The following is a 16025-nucleotide window of genomic DNA, read 5'->3' as shown; positions in this document are numbered from 1 at the left end:
GTTCATCTTTTCACTAAGGTCAGCCCAGTGGATGTGAAGCCTGACCTCATAGTTTTGATGTGCATTTTTCTGATGGCTAAAGATACTGAGCACCTTTTCACATGCTTACTGGTCACTTGTGTCTTATTTGGAGAAATGTCTGTTCAGAACCTTTGCCCGTTTTTTAGTTGGGCTATTTGTCTTTTTGTTATTGAGTTGAAACATTTCTTTATATATCTGGGTACAAGTTCAGGGTCATTTTTTATCATGCAGATTTCTAGGTATTCCAGAACAATTTGTGGAAAGACTTTCCTTTCTCCATTGAATTACTTGGTACCTTTGTCAAAAGATGCCAATTGTCCATGGATGTGTGGATTTACATTCAGACACTATGTTTATCTATCTTTATGTCATTTCAGATTGAAGTATTTCCTAATTTTCCCTGTGATTTCTTCTTTGACTCATGGGTTACTTAGAGGTGTATTGCTTAATTTTCAAATATTTGGTCATTTTCTAGATGAAACACTGTTGTTCATTTCTAGTTTAATTCCATTGTGATTGAGAAGATAGGATCTATATGACTTCAACCATTGGCAGTTAGATTGTTTTTAGTCAGCCTGTGTAGTTGGGCTCAGGCAATGTTCCATGTGCACTTGAGAAGAATCTGTATTCTGCTGCTGGGGGTGTAAAATCCTAGAATGTCGTTTTGGTAAAGATGAATGATAACGTTTAAATCTTCTACACCCTTACTGACTTTGTGTGTACTTGTTTATTAATTTCTGAGAGAGGTATTAAAATATTCAACTGTGATTGTGGATTTTCTATTTCTGCCTTTGGTTCTTTTTCTGCCTGGTGTATTTGGAAGTTCTGTTGTTAGATTCTTGCATATTTAGGATTGTTGTGTCTTCCTGATGAATTGATTCTTTTATCTTTATAAAATGATACTTTATTTCTGGGAATACTCCTCCTGTTGAAGTCTACTTTGTCCTAAATTAATATAACCATACCAAGCTTTGTCAGGCTCACTGCTTACATAGTATATTTTTTTCATCCTTTTCCACCTGTCTGTGTTTTTGTATTTAAAGTGTGTGTCTTTGAAACAGACACTTGTGTCTACTTTTCTTAGCCATTTTGACAAGCTCCGCCTTTAAATTGGAGTGTTTAATAGGATATCTGATCATTTTCAATCTTGCTATTTGTTTTATACTCCCTCTGGGTTTTGTTTACTCTTTTCTTATTCTCCTGCTTCTTCTTTTCAGTAACTATTTTCATATGCCATAGTGCATATCACTCTGCATGGATATTATAAAGCTGTGAGGGAAGAGCCTCTCAGCAATGCACATGCCTTTCCTTCTCCCTCCCATGCTGTGTGCTTTTCTTGTCATATACCAACTTCCGCATGTGTTATCAACCTCCAACATGCTATTGTTATTTTATTTAAATTGTCAGGTGACTTTTAAATCATTTAACATGAGAGTCTTTTATATTTACTCCTCTAGTTCTTATTTCTATCTCTCTTTGTTCCTTTCTGTATATTCTAATTTTATCCTGTTTCTTCACTCTTCTTATAGTCTGGGTCTACCAGTGGCAATAACTCTCAGGTTTTGCTTATTTGAAATGTCCTTATTTGGATTTCTATTTAAAATATGTTTTAACTGGATATGAAACTGTAAATTGATAGCTTTTCTTTTCTCTGTAAGCACTTTAAATAGGTGTCCCATTGTCCTCCAGCCTACGTTGTCTCTGATGAGAAATTAGCCACCATTACTATCACTGGGTCTCAGTATGCAGTGTGTACTTTCCCACTTGTGTTCTCATAAAATTTTTCTCTTTATATCTGTTAAGTCAGGAAATGTGAAAGGATTTGAGATTTGATTTTTCTCCGCTAGTAAGCCAGTGAGTTGGCATGTCATGGTTTTCATGTCACTGGGAGGAGATAAGATAGTTTATGACCCATAGCAATGGCAGAGCAACTTTATTGCATGGGTTCCCGACCCCAATCCTGCAGGGCGATATGACAAGGGCCAGATGTCACCTACGTGGACAGTTGGCCATGTTGTAGCAGAAGACCTCTAATATTGGGAGGTCCTGATCTGACATAAGGGACACTGACAAACTCATCCATGTCCCCATGTCTTGAGGGGTCTCTTTATTCCATGGTAATGGAGGAGGGAGATTTCACTCCCGGGACCAGATTTGTCTATATTCCATTTGGTTGTTTATTTTTAAAATAATGGTGATTATGTTTCTGCTGAAATTCCATACCTCTTTGCCCATTATATCCATCTTTTGCTGTAGGCCCTTTAACAGCTTTGTCATAGCTTTCATTTTTAAGTCTTTATTCTGTAATTCTAACATCTTACTTGTCTGCGGGTATGATATTATGATAAGAAGAAATATATATTTGGTGTTTGCCCCTGTTCTTGATACAGAGCTCATAAAAACCCTTCTAATTTTGTGAGTGAGAGGGTGATAGGGACACCTTTTGTTATTATATTTTGTTTTTGTTGTATCATGGACATTGTGAGTGACACAATGTAGATGCTCTGGGTTCTGTTATTTTCCTCTGAAGAGTTCTAGCAGGAAGTTAAATTACTGGAACCTTAGCTTGGTTTTGTGGAGCCTTGGTTTTAGATTTTGGATGGATTTCTTTTGGCTTTGTCCCTTATTTTAGGATATATCCCTTAATCCTGGGGCATAGTCTTTGCTATTTATGTGTGGATATTCTAGGATCTCAGTGGACAATTTGAAGTGTTTACCAAACCCCTCTAAGATGGCAGGACTGGAACCCTAAATTCCCCAGCAGTAGGCCACTCACTGCTCAGATGTCCGCTCAGCTGCTGTTTTCCTTCTTATTGTTCAGATTCTTCCCCGTGCGTTCACTCAGGAAGCAGCAGAGCATCTGCGGGCCATGTGTGCAGGGGGAGGGCCTCTCCTTTCGTGGCTCCCCCATTTCCAGAGTTTTCCCCCAGGGAGCCCTCGCCCCAGCACCATTACATCACACCTGTCGGCCTCATCCAACCCCACAGTGTCTGCTCAGTGCCTGACATACACAGTAGGTGAACGATGAATGCTTGTAGAGTGAACAAATGAATTGTTAATAAGTTACAAGATTGCTGACCTAGCGTCAGGGCCTATCTAAAATGGACAAAGCAGCAGTGCTGCATGGTGGCAAAAGGCACGGCCTTTGACAGGGTGACCTTGGGGGTGGAGGGATGTTCGGGGTGGGGACCGCTGAAGGGGGATGCGCAGGAGCCAGCGGAGACCAGCCCTGCCTGGCCGCGGTTAGACCTGTCTGACGGCTACGCCCCGCCCCGTTCCTCTTCTCCCCTCCCCTCCCCTCCTCTCCCCTCTCTGCCCCTCCCAGCGCGGGAACCAGTACCTCCCGCGAGCGCACCAGCGAACTGACCGCCCAGCCCCCGCGGCCGTCGCCTGCAGCCCTTGCTGTCCCCGCACCTGGGCACTAGGGCACCTGGCCATGAGGCGCCCGGGCGGGCAGCCGGAGCAGGAGCCCAGCGGGAAAAGGGTAAGGCAGTGGGGAGGCTGGACTGCGGGTCACGCCGCCCCGACGGGGGCTGTGCACTGCGCACGTAGCGCCTAGCCTGGAGCACCTGCCCGGGGCTGGGCCGGGACGCTGAGGGCAGGGAGCCAGGATCCCGGAAGAGCCGGGAGAGGCTGCGGGAGTGTCTAGGGCGAGTGGCTGGGACAGGGACAGCAAAGGACGCCTGGCTGTGCCCCACTGGGAGAGTCGCCCCAGGCTTGGGCGCGGTGGCTGCGGTGACTCCACCGGCTTTTCCAGCTGGGCTGGGTGGACTTGAGCACCATGCCTGCCAGAGAGCAGGAGCGTCCCCTAAGGCCACTCAGTGTTGGACCTGGGTCATCCTGAGGGCTTGCCCCCTCCTCCCATTCATGGTGCCTCAGTGGCCCCAGACGCCCATGACCAGGCCTGCCCTGAGGACCCCTGCCTACTGGGGACCTGGCAGGCAGGCTCCCCCCAGGAGAGCAGGGATGGAGGGGAACCCCTCTTTCCCATCCCCTTTGATGCTGCCCCTGTCCTTGGCCCTTCTGGGTGTGACTGGTCACAGGCATTCCATGGGCAGCGATGTGAGTTCCTGCCCGTTTCTGCAGGCTGCATGGTGGACTTTGGTGCTCTGGGCAGTGCCCTCACCCAGACCACTGGCCCTGTGCATGTCTAGGTCAGGAGACCAGCATCAAAGTGAAAGCCTGGGCTGCCCTTGAACCTTCCCTAGGCCTAGAGTGATTAGGTGTCTCTAAGCCTCATTTGCATTAAAACACCTAGATGAGTGTAGTCCATGGATAGCTGCGCGATTTGTTTTTTTTCCAGACATGGTATTTCTTCTGTGCTGCGGACATGAAGAAGAGTCATTCATTCATTCATTCATTCATTCACTCAGCGAATATTGACTGCAAATATGCAGATGGCCCATTATTTCAGAGCAATTAGTGCTATAAAAATGAAACAGGGGCCGGCCGAGTGGCTCAGTTGGTTAAGAGCTCGCTCAAGAGTTTGAGCTCTGAGCAACAACGGTTTGATGCCTGGCCCGAGCTCAGCTGCTGCTGAGCTGCCAAAAGGTGGCAGGATGGCTCAGCTAAAAAAAGAAAAAAAAAAACGAAACAAACAGGGCAGTGATGGGCACAACAGTAGGACAGGTGACAGCACCTGGTCCTCAGTTGGAAGAGGCAGCAGGCAGACCTTCTGAGTGAGGCAGGGAGACAGCACCATCTCAGTCCAAAGCTCTGGTCACAGCGTAGGATATCTTCATTACCATGAACAGGTCACAGAGGTTGCTGCAAGGGGCTGGTGAGCGGTGGTGAGCTGTCCCTCTCTGCGTCCTGAGTGTGTATTTCCTGTTGGGGGCCTAGTCTAAGGCAGAGATTTATGCTTCCCCAGAAAACATGTTCTGTGTCTCCTCACTCATTGTTCATTCAGCAGCTACTACTGAAGGCTAAGACTGTATTCCAGTGTCTAGGCTGTATTCCAGGTGTTTCGGATACAGCAGTGAACCAGACAGTCCTTCCCCTCACAGAGCTTATTTCCTGGTGGGGAGAAATGACAGTGAACAAGAACAGCGATTTTAATGTCACAGCAGATACAGCATTTTGTAAATGCAGTGAAGAAAAGCAGAGCAGCTTATGGAGTTCAAGGGTGATTGGGCTGTTGTATTCAGTAGAGATATCAAGATGGATTGTGCAAGGGGACGAAATTTAAGTGAACAAGACGCAGCCAGGTAACTCTGGGGAAGGACATTCCAGGCAGAGGGAACAGCGTGTGCAAAAGCCCTGAGTTGTGAACAAGGCGTGAGCTGAGTTGTGAACAAGGAGGAACAGGACAGAGGCCAGCAGGCCTCTCAGCCTCTGATTAGAGGAGGCAGGAGTGGGCTCAGCCTGATGACCACAGGCACCCAGCAGAGTAGATGGTACTCCCAAGCAAACTCAGGGTCAGGCCTGGTGGTTGAACTCCCCTCCCCCCGAAGCAGGAGACAGTTGATCACCAGAGATACAGAGTGTGTCTCCCAAGTGGGATATTTGCTTTCCCATACCCAGCATCATGGGCCAACAAGAAGAGCTGAAGTGGGGGCCGACCTGAGCTTTTCAAATCAGTAAAGACACTGGAAACGTGATTGGGGAGAACTGTTGCCTTCTAGGAACATCCCAATAATCTTTCATTCTTAAATTGCTTAGGTGATCTTATTAGTCAGCTTGAAAGGAAGACAGGACATTTATTGAGACTGTACTGTGTGCCAGCCTTTTGTCAAGTGCCTTATGTGTAGACACACGTTACCCTCACAGAGCGTCTCTGCAGGGTATACCAGCACTGTCCCCATTTCACAGATGAGAAAACCGAGGCTCACCTTCACACAGCTGCTGAGGGCGGAAGTCAGGGTCACAGTCAGGTGGCTTTAGAGCCAAGTGCTGGGAGGGAGAGACTGGGCTAACAGCTGACTGAGGAGGTTTGTCCAGGGGAGATGTTTGTCCTAACAGCAGGGGGACAGGGGTTGTTACAGAGCCAGCATGGGCTATGAGCCTGGTCCACTCCACTTTTTCTTCTTTTTTAAGGTGGTACTGTATTTCCCCGTGTATAAGACACACCCTTTTTCGAAAAATTGGGGTCTAAAAACTGGGTGTGTCTTATACAGTGGTTGTAGATTTTTTGACAGTGATGAGTTGTATGAATTTTATGATGAATAAAACTTGAGTTCAATAACTTTTTTTTTTTAAGATTTTTATTGGGGAATTGGGGGATGGGAATAGCACTGGGGAATTGGGGGAAGGGGAACAGACAAATTGCTGTCGTTTTGTTCTTCAGTCTAGTTGTGGAGGATGTTGCTTCACTGGCCCAAGTTGGCACCATCATTGCACTCTTCCTGGGCGAGGCAGATCAGTCGCCGGCTTCTGGACAGCCGCTCACTGCGGCTGCTGGCTGCTCACGCTGGCTGCTGGCTACACACGGTAGCCCATGGCAACCCACTGCCACAGGGGCTGCAGCCTATGCCATCGCCAGCGACTCACAGCAGCCCAGCTCCAGGTTGAGCTGTTGTTCAGCATCTTAGCTATGGAGGGCAGTGTCACTGGCCTTCATATGTGGGATCCGAACCGGGGCCCTCTGTCGTCCCAAACCAGTTCTTAACCATTGCGCCACTCGGCCGGCCCAGAGTTCAATAACTTTATGTAGTACATTTTTTTTCAAATTTTGGGCCCCAAAATTAAGGTGCGTCTTATACATGGGAGCATCTTATACATGGGGAAATACGGTATTTGCATGGGTTACAATTTCTTTTAAAAATATTTTTAAAGGTAATTCTTGCATGTGTTAAAAATGTTTTCACGAATGTTACTTTAGACAGCCCTTGGTCGCACAACAATACATCTGGCTCTCTGCTGTACTCGGACCCCAGCTCTCTGTTCCATTTCTTGAGAAAATGTGTTCCTAAACAAGCGCGTGTTTATGCGTGCGCATGCGCCTTCCCTTTCTCTTTGCTTACACAAATGGTGCTAATACTCGCGTCTGTACTTTATAACTTTAATATACTACTGTTATGAGTCCGGAGGTTCAGATATCCTTCATCCTTGCTGCGTATACGTGCCAGCTCACAAGTGGAGGTCGAACAATGGGAGGTCCTCAGAAGCTTAGGGTTCCTCTCTGGTTTTTGGGGTTTTGTCCCAATGTGTGTGTATTGCAGTGACAGCAATGCATGGAGCTTACTTGTACCTGAACACTTGCTCACTTCTGCGTCTGCCTCAGCAGGAGGAAGCCACAGCTGTGGAGACACTATTGAAAAGCAATGTGTGTTTTATGTTTTGGCCGATCCGCTTGCTGGCTTTCCAAGACCATGAGACTTAGTCCTGAGTGGTTCCTCACGGCTCTACCAAACATGTGTTGCAGCTTTCTGCTCCTGCTGGTTTGACAGAAAGAAACAGCATCACACTCAGATTTAATAGGTGTTTCTTCATAATGAGCGGCATTGTGAGTCTCACAGAAGTTTTAAGCTATTTGTCTTTCCCTTTCTGGGGCCTGTTCATGTCCTTGGACTGTGGTTTAAGTTGGTTTGTTGTCTTGTTCCTTTTTTTGTTATTGAATTATAATCACCCATCATCTCTAACCTGTCCCTCAGTGCCTTACCCACCCTCGCAGGCGGCGGCCACTGTGATACAGTTAGGATGTGTTCATCCTCGGATCTGATGCACGTTAGAGAGGCAGTATTGATTTACATGTGTATGTTGAACTTGCACACATGGCGTTGAGCCATTAATCATGGTCTTACTTCTTAAAGCTGATGCTGTATTTTGAAAGGACCTCTGACTGCTGTGTGAACTTGGTGGGCGCAGGGCACTCCATGGTTGGATTTACTATGCAATCATCTAACAGGTGATTGTCATTGGCTTAATCAGAAAGGTTATTTGGAGAAATGGCATTTTGGGTGTGTGCCTTAGATGATGAGGAGAAGGATGAGAAAAGGGGACAGAGCTGAGCAAGTGGCAGCATGGGGATACGCTGACTGAAAGCCCAGGGACACTCAGGAAAGCCCCAGAGCTGCTGGGGTCACTCAGGGCTGCATGTGGTCCCAGGAGAGGCTGGGTGGGGGCGTCTCAAATGCCAGGATTGGGCTTTGCTTTAAGGCACCAGGGGAGAGGCAGTGGGCTGGAGGTCAGTTAGCAAAGGTTTTGAAGGGCCAGAGTGGGGTGGACTGTGGACCTTAGAGGCAGGAGACCCCTGCAGTCTGCAGATGAGAGAAGAGTGGGTGCTGAGAGCAGCAGGGCCAGGCACCTGAGGAGGCATGGGGTCTAGGCAGGTCAAGGTTGCTAAGTTAGGAAACCAGGTGATGTGATGTTACAGACAGTTCCTAGGGATGGGAGGCTAACCCTGCTGGGGGATACCCATTGGCAGTTAGGCTTCCTGCAGGCTGCAGAGGGCTCTGTGAACCTTTGGTGAGTTAGTAGGAGCTGACCATGTGGCAGTGGGTGAGGCTGCCCAGGGACAGAGCCTGGGCAGATATGCAAGGAGAAGTTGACTAACAGGCCCAGCCAGCCAGGGATGCCTGGTGCCCTTTCGAACTCTGCCCTCTCCTGGGCAGGAAAGCATCCTTTTGGCAGGGACCCGGGCAGAGGTGGGATGTCCTTATAAACAAGGACATCAAGGAGGATCCCCGCCCCTGGTGTCTGTCAGGGAGCTTTGGAGGGTCCATAGGAATGCTGAGGCAGACAGGAGGGTGATAGCCTCAGGAAGCGCAGGCAGGTGGGCTCTGTTCCTTGGGATGAGCTCCGAGGCTGGTGCTGTCTCTGCTGGGAGCTGGTGATGGGGACAAAGGTTGGCAGAGAAACTTCAAGCCTTTAAAGTAAGCAGAAATATTCGACCACTACTTAATTTAACAAATACAATTTTCTAATTTCTAACTTTATTTTTACTGATGGTAAACAATACATATTTATTTTTAAAACTTAGATACATATCAAAAAAGCATAAAGAACTTAACCTTGTGTTGAGATAATACTGAATATATAACCTGCTTCCTTACTTAATATATCATGAGCATCGTTCCACTTCACTAACTACTCTGCAGAAACTGGGTAGTCACATGGCTGCTTACCCAGTCCCCAGTGTTGGGTGTTATCCAGTTAGCATCCTTCCTTTGTAAGTAACTTCATGTACATGTGTTTCAGCAGATGTTTTGCGAGTGTTTTCTGGATGCCAAGGGGGCTTGGGGACGAAGGTGAGTGACTCTAGATTCCTAGTCACTGCCGACATGAGGACAGACCCATGACAAGTGGCTGCAGGTAAGGTGCTGATCTAAGAACACACTGAGTTGAGAGGGAGCTGAGAAGGAAGCTTGGGAGAGAAAACCTGGGCCAGGGAACTGTGGCCTGAGCATCTGTCCATGGGCAGAGAGGGGACAGCCCAAGGTTACTGTGCCTACCAAGTGACTGGGCAATCAGATCCAAGAGACAGAAGCTTGCCATTCACTTTTGAAATCACTTCCTGCCCCTGGAAAACAAGGGCAGCACCAGTGCCTAGCATGTGTTGGGAGGCTGGTGACAGTGTTTGTGCAATTGGAAGCATTGGGGATACCTTTGAACTGGGCCGTGGACTTACCTCCCAGCTCTGCTCTGTCCTCAGGGAGCCCACAGTCAAGCTGGCCAGTGAAACTATAACCTCTGTCCTGGCTGAGGAATGTTGGGAGGCAGGTGTTCTCCCGTTGGTCCTCAAGCCTGAGAGCTGGGGGGAATGGGCCTTTTCTGGAGGAAGCAGCATGTGGCTGCCTTACATTCAGGGACACAGAGCCTCTTGAGGTGCTTCTGGCCTGGCTCTCACCCTGCCCGGGAGCTGGTGCCCTTAGAAGGACAATGGTGAGCTCACTCAGCTCCAGAGTTTTATACGCTTTGAGTTGGAAGAAGTGAGTTCAGGCTACACCGTCAGCAGCCCTGTGGACTTGGAGGAAAAGCTGCTCCTTCATGTCCTCTTGACGCAAAGGGCAAAGGTTGAGGCAGTCCCAGTTCAAGTCTAGCCTGAGTAACTGTTCTGACCCTCAGTCTTCTCATCCATCTGTAGCATGGTGATAATGACACCCACCCAACCCAGACTCACAGGGGTGGAGATGCTGCTTGCAAAGGGCCCCTTGGTTAAGGCCAGTCACCAGCCAGGTCACCTGCCTTTGCTGCCTCTTGGAAGGCAGACTATATGCTGAAACGCTCAGAGCCCCTTTCCTAGGGTGTGGGCTCCATTCCCCTGCTGCTCTCAGTCTTGAGACACCACTTCCTCACCTGTGCCCAGTGGCTTCCTCTGCGGGCAAACAGGAAGTCTCTCACCTCGAGGGTGAGGGTGACAGGCAGGGCTGCCTGGCAGGACTGTGTCTTTTGGGTCCTAGGAAGGGGGACACAGGGCGGGTTTGGGGGGCACAGGATATCAAAGCTCACCATTGGCAGGGCCTCTGGGGCCAGATCCAGTTTCCCCTTCCGTGCTTTCATATACACTGGCAGTTCTTGCTGGTACCCAGGGCTCCCTAGCTAGAGCCATGCACCTTGCAATGTGGGAAGGAGATAAAATTCTAGGAACCAGAGCAGAGCTGGCGGCTACAGGAGTCTGGGAGTCTCTTCCGGAAGTTGCTGTGAGCAGGAGCCACCCCCAGCCATGCTGTAGCTCCCAAACACACACACTGTCACACCCAAGGCCAGGGCCTGGAGCAGAGGGAGAGATGGTTCCTGCTCCCATTAGTGGGTCTGCAAGTGGTCAGAGAGGAGGAGGAGATGAGGGTGTAGTCACTCCTCTCATGGCAATGGAGCCAGGCACTGCACTACCTGGGCACTGTAAGGTGAGGGACCAGTCCTGGCCTTTGAGATTCACAGTAAAGGGGCAGGTGGACCCCTTGCCCTCGCCTGACCAGCCCCATTCCAGCCACAGGGAGTGAGGACCACTCCCTGTGGAGAGTGGAATGGGTCTGTGGAGAGGCTGGAGTGAGAGGTGGGAGGCTGACCCCCATCCTCAGCTCATGGCCACCTGGCTCCTGCCCCATCACGCTCCCCTCCCCGGCTTGTCCATAGCTCCCCTGTGGCCACATTCAGTGGTCATTTTGACTGCGTGTCTTCCTAGGCTTTGCAGTAACATTCCATAGAGCTGACCACATCCTCTTCTAAACTCACCTCCTCTCATCCTCTGTGATGACACTGTCTTTATGTCTCTCTCTCCTCCTTGACAGTGCAGCCTGCTGCTGGGCAGGACCCTCAGCCCTCAGCGTGGACCCCCTTTCTGCTGGTTTCTCCAGTCCGCCCTTTCTGTCCACTCCAGACATGGTGTCTAGTTGCCTGCTGAGTATCTCACAGGCATTGCAAACCTAGTATTTAAAAACAATCAAACTTGATTTTCTCTCCTAAGCCTCATCTCCCCAATTCTGTACCATTACAGCATATCCATCAGCACCCATTGCATTGCTCTAGTCAGAAATCAGGAAGCTGCCCCTATACCCCTTTCCTTTGTTCTCTGCAACTCCCTAAAGGGCAGATCCTGCCAACCACCCCAATGTGTACCCCAAGTCCTCTGTCTTCCCTCCAAGCCACATCTGCCTCCCCAGCCACTGAATCCCTGTCTTCTCCATTCAGCAGCTGACCACCTTAAACACTAACAGAAATGCTCCCTGACCTGTCATCTCTCTGATGACCACTGGAGACCCCAGGACCTGACCCTGCTGCTGCTGCCCTCCCCAGGCTCTCAGGGTAGCTGCTCCAGCCACACTGCCACTCCTGTTCCCTTAATTTGGGGACCTTTCCAGCCTCAGGTGATGAAGTAAACTGCAGTTCCCTCTGCCCACATTGCCTGCCCCATGCTCTCCACATGTGGGCTGCTTCTGGTTTATAATATGACATTGATTCATTCATCTACTTGTTTAATTCTGTCTCTGCCATTGGACTGGACGTTCCCTGAGGGCAGGTGTCTCACAAAAGGACTGTGGAACTGAATCCCCATCCAGACCCAAGGGGGCCTTGTGTGTCGGACTCAGTGCCCAGGTCTGGGCGTACATGCTGGGCAGTGTTGTAAGTGCCCAGACAAAAGGAACAGCTGGGGCAGGGGTGGGGGTGGTAATGATCCAGGTTTCACTGAGTTTGAGGTGCCCCAAACATTTTTCAGCCCAGAAGGAATAGTGGCGGCCCCTTCTGACATGGGGCATGTGTCCGGGTTATAACCACAGCTGACACACTGTCCCATACAGTGTCCCTGTTCTACCTTCCATCTTAACCAGGAATCAGGACCCTTGGTCTCCTGGGAATGTGGCCACTGCAGAGCCCACCCAGCTTCCACCCCCACCATGGCCCCCTTCTCTTCCTGTTTACCTCTCTGCCCTCAGATAGGCCCCAGCCCCCTAGGTCTAGGTCTAGGGCTGCCGGGAGCAGTGAAGCTGTGTCCCCGTGGGAGAAAGTGGCCATGTGGGCCTGGGAGGCAGGGAATTCCAGGCTCCTGGGGCCCACAGTGTGTAGAAAAGAACCTGGTAGGCATGGCCTTGTGGCCCCAGCCTGGGGGTGTGCAGCTGGAGGAGGGCTGGGGTCACCACCCGGCCCTCTGCACTGAGGGCCATGTGGCTGGTCTAAGGGCCCTGTGTGTGTGTGGAGGAGTCTCCTGGGAAGTTAGAGTTATAAAGACGAGCAGGGGTGTGGCAAGTCAGTTGTAATGAAGCTGGACAGGTAGCCAGTGCAGAGGGAGACAAGACAGCAGTGTGGCCCCAGCCCGTCTCACACTGCACGCCTGTGACCTGTGGCCTATGGACGTATGTTGGGAATTCAGCATGGGGAACAGACAGCAGTCGGCTCGTGTGCTCAGAGGCTCTGAGCTCTAGCCCAGCTGTGCAATCCTGGACAGTGGCTCGGAGTCTCTGAGCCTGCCTTGGAATCTGTGTGATGGGTACCATGATCCCTCTCCAGGAGGTAAGGGGAGTCGCTGAGGAGCCACTGGGGAACACTGTCACTACCAGACAATTGTATTAGGCCACAAAAATAGGACTGTTGACTGCCCAAAACAGAAAAGAACAGTTGCCCCACTGGGCCTCATGTGTCCCACCGGGTGTCTTGAAGGGAACTGAGAGCTGGCAGGATGAGAACCTGGTGACAGAACCACAGCAGGAAGGGGTGGGGCCTGTCACAGCCCAAGGCCTGCACCTTCCCCTTTCTGTTGCAGGCCCTGGGGGATGAAGGGTGTCCTTGGCGGGTTCTCTCTGGCCCAGGTGGGGGCCCTGGGGAAGGGGCCTGGGGACACAGGCCTGGGAGCGAGGCTTTTGTCTGTGGGCAGGAAGTAAGTGTGCGGTGCAGAGCAGTGGGGAGCCCCAGGGAAGGGGGAGCGGAAGTCGGACGCTCCAGTGTCACAGTCACCACTGCTCACCACTCTCAGGCAGACACACTGCAGTGACTGCTCCTGGGGAGCCCGGTCACCCAGCCTTTCCTGGGTCCTGTGCAGGTGAGCAAGGTGGGCCTGCTGGGTGGTCATGGGAGCGAGCAGGGGGAGCAGGGTTTGTGAGAGTCACCTGTGCCCTGTTAGCAGTGACCGGTGGGCAGGAAGGAGGGCGCTGGGGGCCCTGCTGTGCACTTGCTGTGCTGTGTACCACCACCTCTCCACCTCCTTCTCTCTGTCCCCCTCTCTCAACCTCCCCTGCCCATCTGACCTTCCTCTGATTCCTGCCCAGTCTCCCCAGAGCTCTTGGGATCTGCAGTAGTGAAGGTGGGGGGCATGGTGACTGCTGTGGCTGGGTGTCCAGTTGGTGCTCTTGGGGCCAGAGGCCTCAAGTGAGCCTTGACCAGTGAATTTTGAGAGACAGAGGCCAGACAGGCCGGGGTTTCTGTCTGGGATGCGGTCACTGCAGGGAGCTTTGGGGGGCTCCCAGATCCACCCAGAGAGGCTGCTTGGAGGCCGGGACCCGTTTATGCCTGCTGATCTGATGGGCAGCAGGGCTGGATCACTCTGTGTCCTTGTGTGGGGCACTCTGAGGCCTTCAGGTGAAGCCAGGCTTCTGGATGGAAGCCTCTTACATTGCCCCTATTCTGGAGCCTGACATGCTGAGAGTCACTCCCCCGGCTAAAAGGCTGAGAGAGGTGACCTGTTGTTCGCTGAGGACTGTGGGGCCTTGGCCAGGTATGAAGGATGGGCCCCAAATGGGCTTGTCTCCCCAGCCTCCTGGGGCATCTACAGACAAGGTAGATCCCCAGCTCAGGGATCACAGCTGCTGAGCTATTGATGGAGTTGTGGGGGTGGGAGGTGGGGGGAGGGTGGCGGTCCAAGAAAGGGTAGGGAGGCCAGCCTGGCCAGGACCCTCCTGGTGGTCCTTGCCTTTTCCAGGCTACAGCTGCTCTGAGACCTGTTGGTGTTCTGTCTTTATCCTCCTGTCCCTCATTCTCCCTGTCCCCGTTCCCTCTGCCCTTATCCTCCCTGTCACCATCCTCCCTGTCCCCATCCTCCCTGTTCCCCATCCTCCCTGCCCCCTTCATTCTTCCTCGCTGCCTAAGTCCTGGCTGACTCCACCACTGGGTCCTCAGTACCAGGGAGCCCCTCCCTCCCTGTCTTCCTCTCTCTGCACATTTGCATGAGGCTCCTTCGTGTGGCAGGAAGTGGGCCTGCCCTAAACATATCTTGCAGTGCTCAGGTCCCAGGTTCAGGCAGGGGCATCAGTCTTGCAGCTACAGATGCAGGACCCCACCCTTGGCCCCCGCCCTCAGGGACGACATTCTGACCTGGCTCCTGCCAGGACAGTACAAGGACAGGACAGGTCACTTCCTCAACCCCTGGCAGGCCAGGAAGTAAACCGTTTCGAGGGTAAAGAGAAGGAATGTTTGCCAAGTGTGGAAGCTTAAAGGGAGAGTGGGACTTGGGGCAGCTCTGGAGGAGGCTGCGGGCAAGGGTGCCTGCAGGGCTGCCTATGCTGTCAGGGATGGTGCCTGTAGGTTTATTTTCGCTTCTCCGAATGGACCTGAAAAGCCGCACAGCAAACCAGGCGTGGTATTTCTAGCGCCGACAAGACCCAGCCCCAGCCCTGGCTCTCAGACCCATTTCCGTTTTATAACCTGAGGACTAGCTTACTCCATCTTATACCTTTATTTTATAGACATGGAAGCAGGTGGGGTTTCTGACCAGACTCAATGGCTGGTCAGTTGTAGTTAGGATTTGAGTCCAGTCTGTGAGCTTCAGGTATGGGGGTGTAGGACGCCCAGGCTTTCACCTCTCCCTCCAGGCAGGCTGTCCTCAGCCCCTTGCAGGCAGAAAAGAGGGGGAAGCAAACCCACTGTCAGAAAGTACAGACCAGGTGCTGTGGGCTGCCTCCTGCCCCAGGGTCACAAAGAAGCTGCCTTGAAACCTAGCACAGGGCCGGGGTGGGGGCGCCACATCCTTCTGGTCCCCCAGGCCAGTCTCTGGGGACTTCACCCCCTTGGCTGGGTACAGGTGCAGCCCCTGCCATGCTCTCGAGAGCAGCCCAAGTTCAGCTGCCTGTGCTCAGTGCTGTCCCCACCACCACAGAGCCCACCCCTCGCTGTCTCCCAGAGCTCAGGCATCATCTTGGACCCCAAAGAGCCATCCCACTTTTTACAGAACTTTCCCTCAAACTCCCAAGCCCTCTTTGGACAGAACAAACCCACCAAGAGGCCAGTGGCAGACTCTCTCCCTCCTTTGTTCTGAGGATGCCTGAGACCAGTGATTTCAAGAGATTTCACTAAACACCAGGGGTTAAAAAAAAAAAAGGCAAAAAAGTAAAACCAACAAGATTCTAGATGAAGGACACCTGGCTGACCTCTGGCTGAAAGGTGCCATCCTTCAGGAACAGGTTGGTCTCCCCACTGATCCCTGACCTTTGCTTCTTGTTGGGTTAGGCTGCCCTCACCCAGGTGACTGGTGGGACTGCCTTGATGGTCATAAGTGATCTCATCCCTCAGGTCATCCCAGCCCTCCATTCAGGAAGGAGAAATTTAAAAGAGGAGAGAAAGGTTGGGGAGGGGAGAGATAGATAGAGGTAGATAGATAGATGAGAGAGAGAGAGAGAGAGAGAGAGAGAGAGAGAGAGAGA

The 16025-nt window shown here is 51.3% G+C and overlaps 1 protein-coding gene across 16 annotated transcripts in view; it reads left to right on the top strand.

Annotated features, from left to right (window-relative positions):
• The first annotated feature begins 3367 nt into the window (after window positions 1-3367).
• PSD4 (pleckstrin and Sec7 domain containing 4) overlaps window positions 3368-16025 on the top strand; it is a 34506-nt gene continuing 21848 nt past the window's right edge. For 11 of the 16 annotated variants that reach the window (XR_002125971.1, XR_002125970.1, XR_002125969.1 and 8 more), the window contains exon 1: window positions 13177-13432. Coding sequence is in view for 2 of the 16 variants with exons in the window: in XM_019660030.1 (XP_019515575.1) it covers window positions 13167-13270; window positions 13367-13432 (170 nt within the window). In the remaining 14 variants the exon portion in view is untranslated. The other 5 variants (XM_019660032.1, XM_019660026.1, XM_019660023.1 and 2 more) reach the window with 3 other exon arrangements.

The sequence above is a fragment of the Hipposideros armiger genome, unplaced genomic scaffold, assembly GCF_001890085.2.
Source record: "Hipposideros armiger isolate ML-2016 unplaced genomic scaffold, ASM189008v1 scaffold_310, whole genome shotgun sequence".
Taxonomy (NCBI): Eukaryota; Metazoa; Chordata; class Mammalia; order Chiroptera; family Hipposideridae; genus Hipposideros; species Hipposideros armiger.
This window is presented reverse-complemented; position numbering and strand designations above follow the sequence as displayed.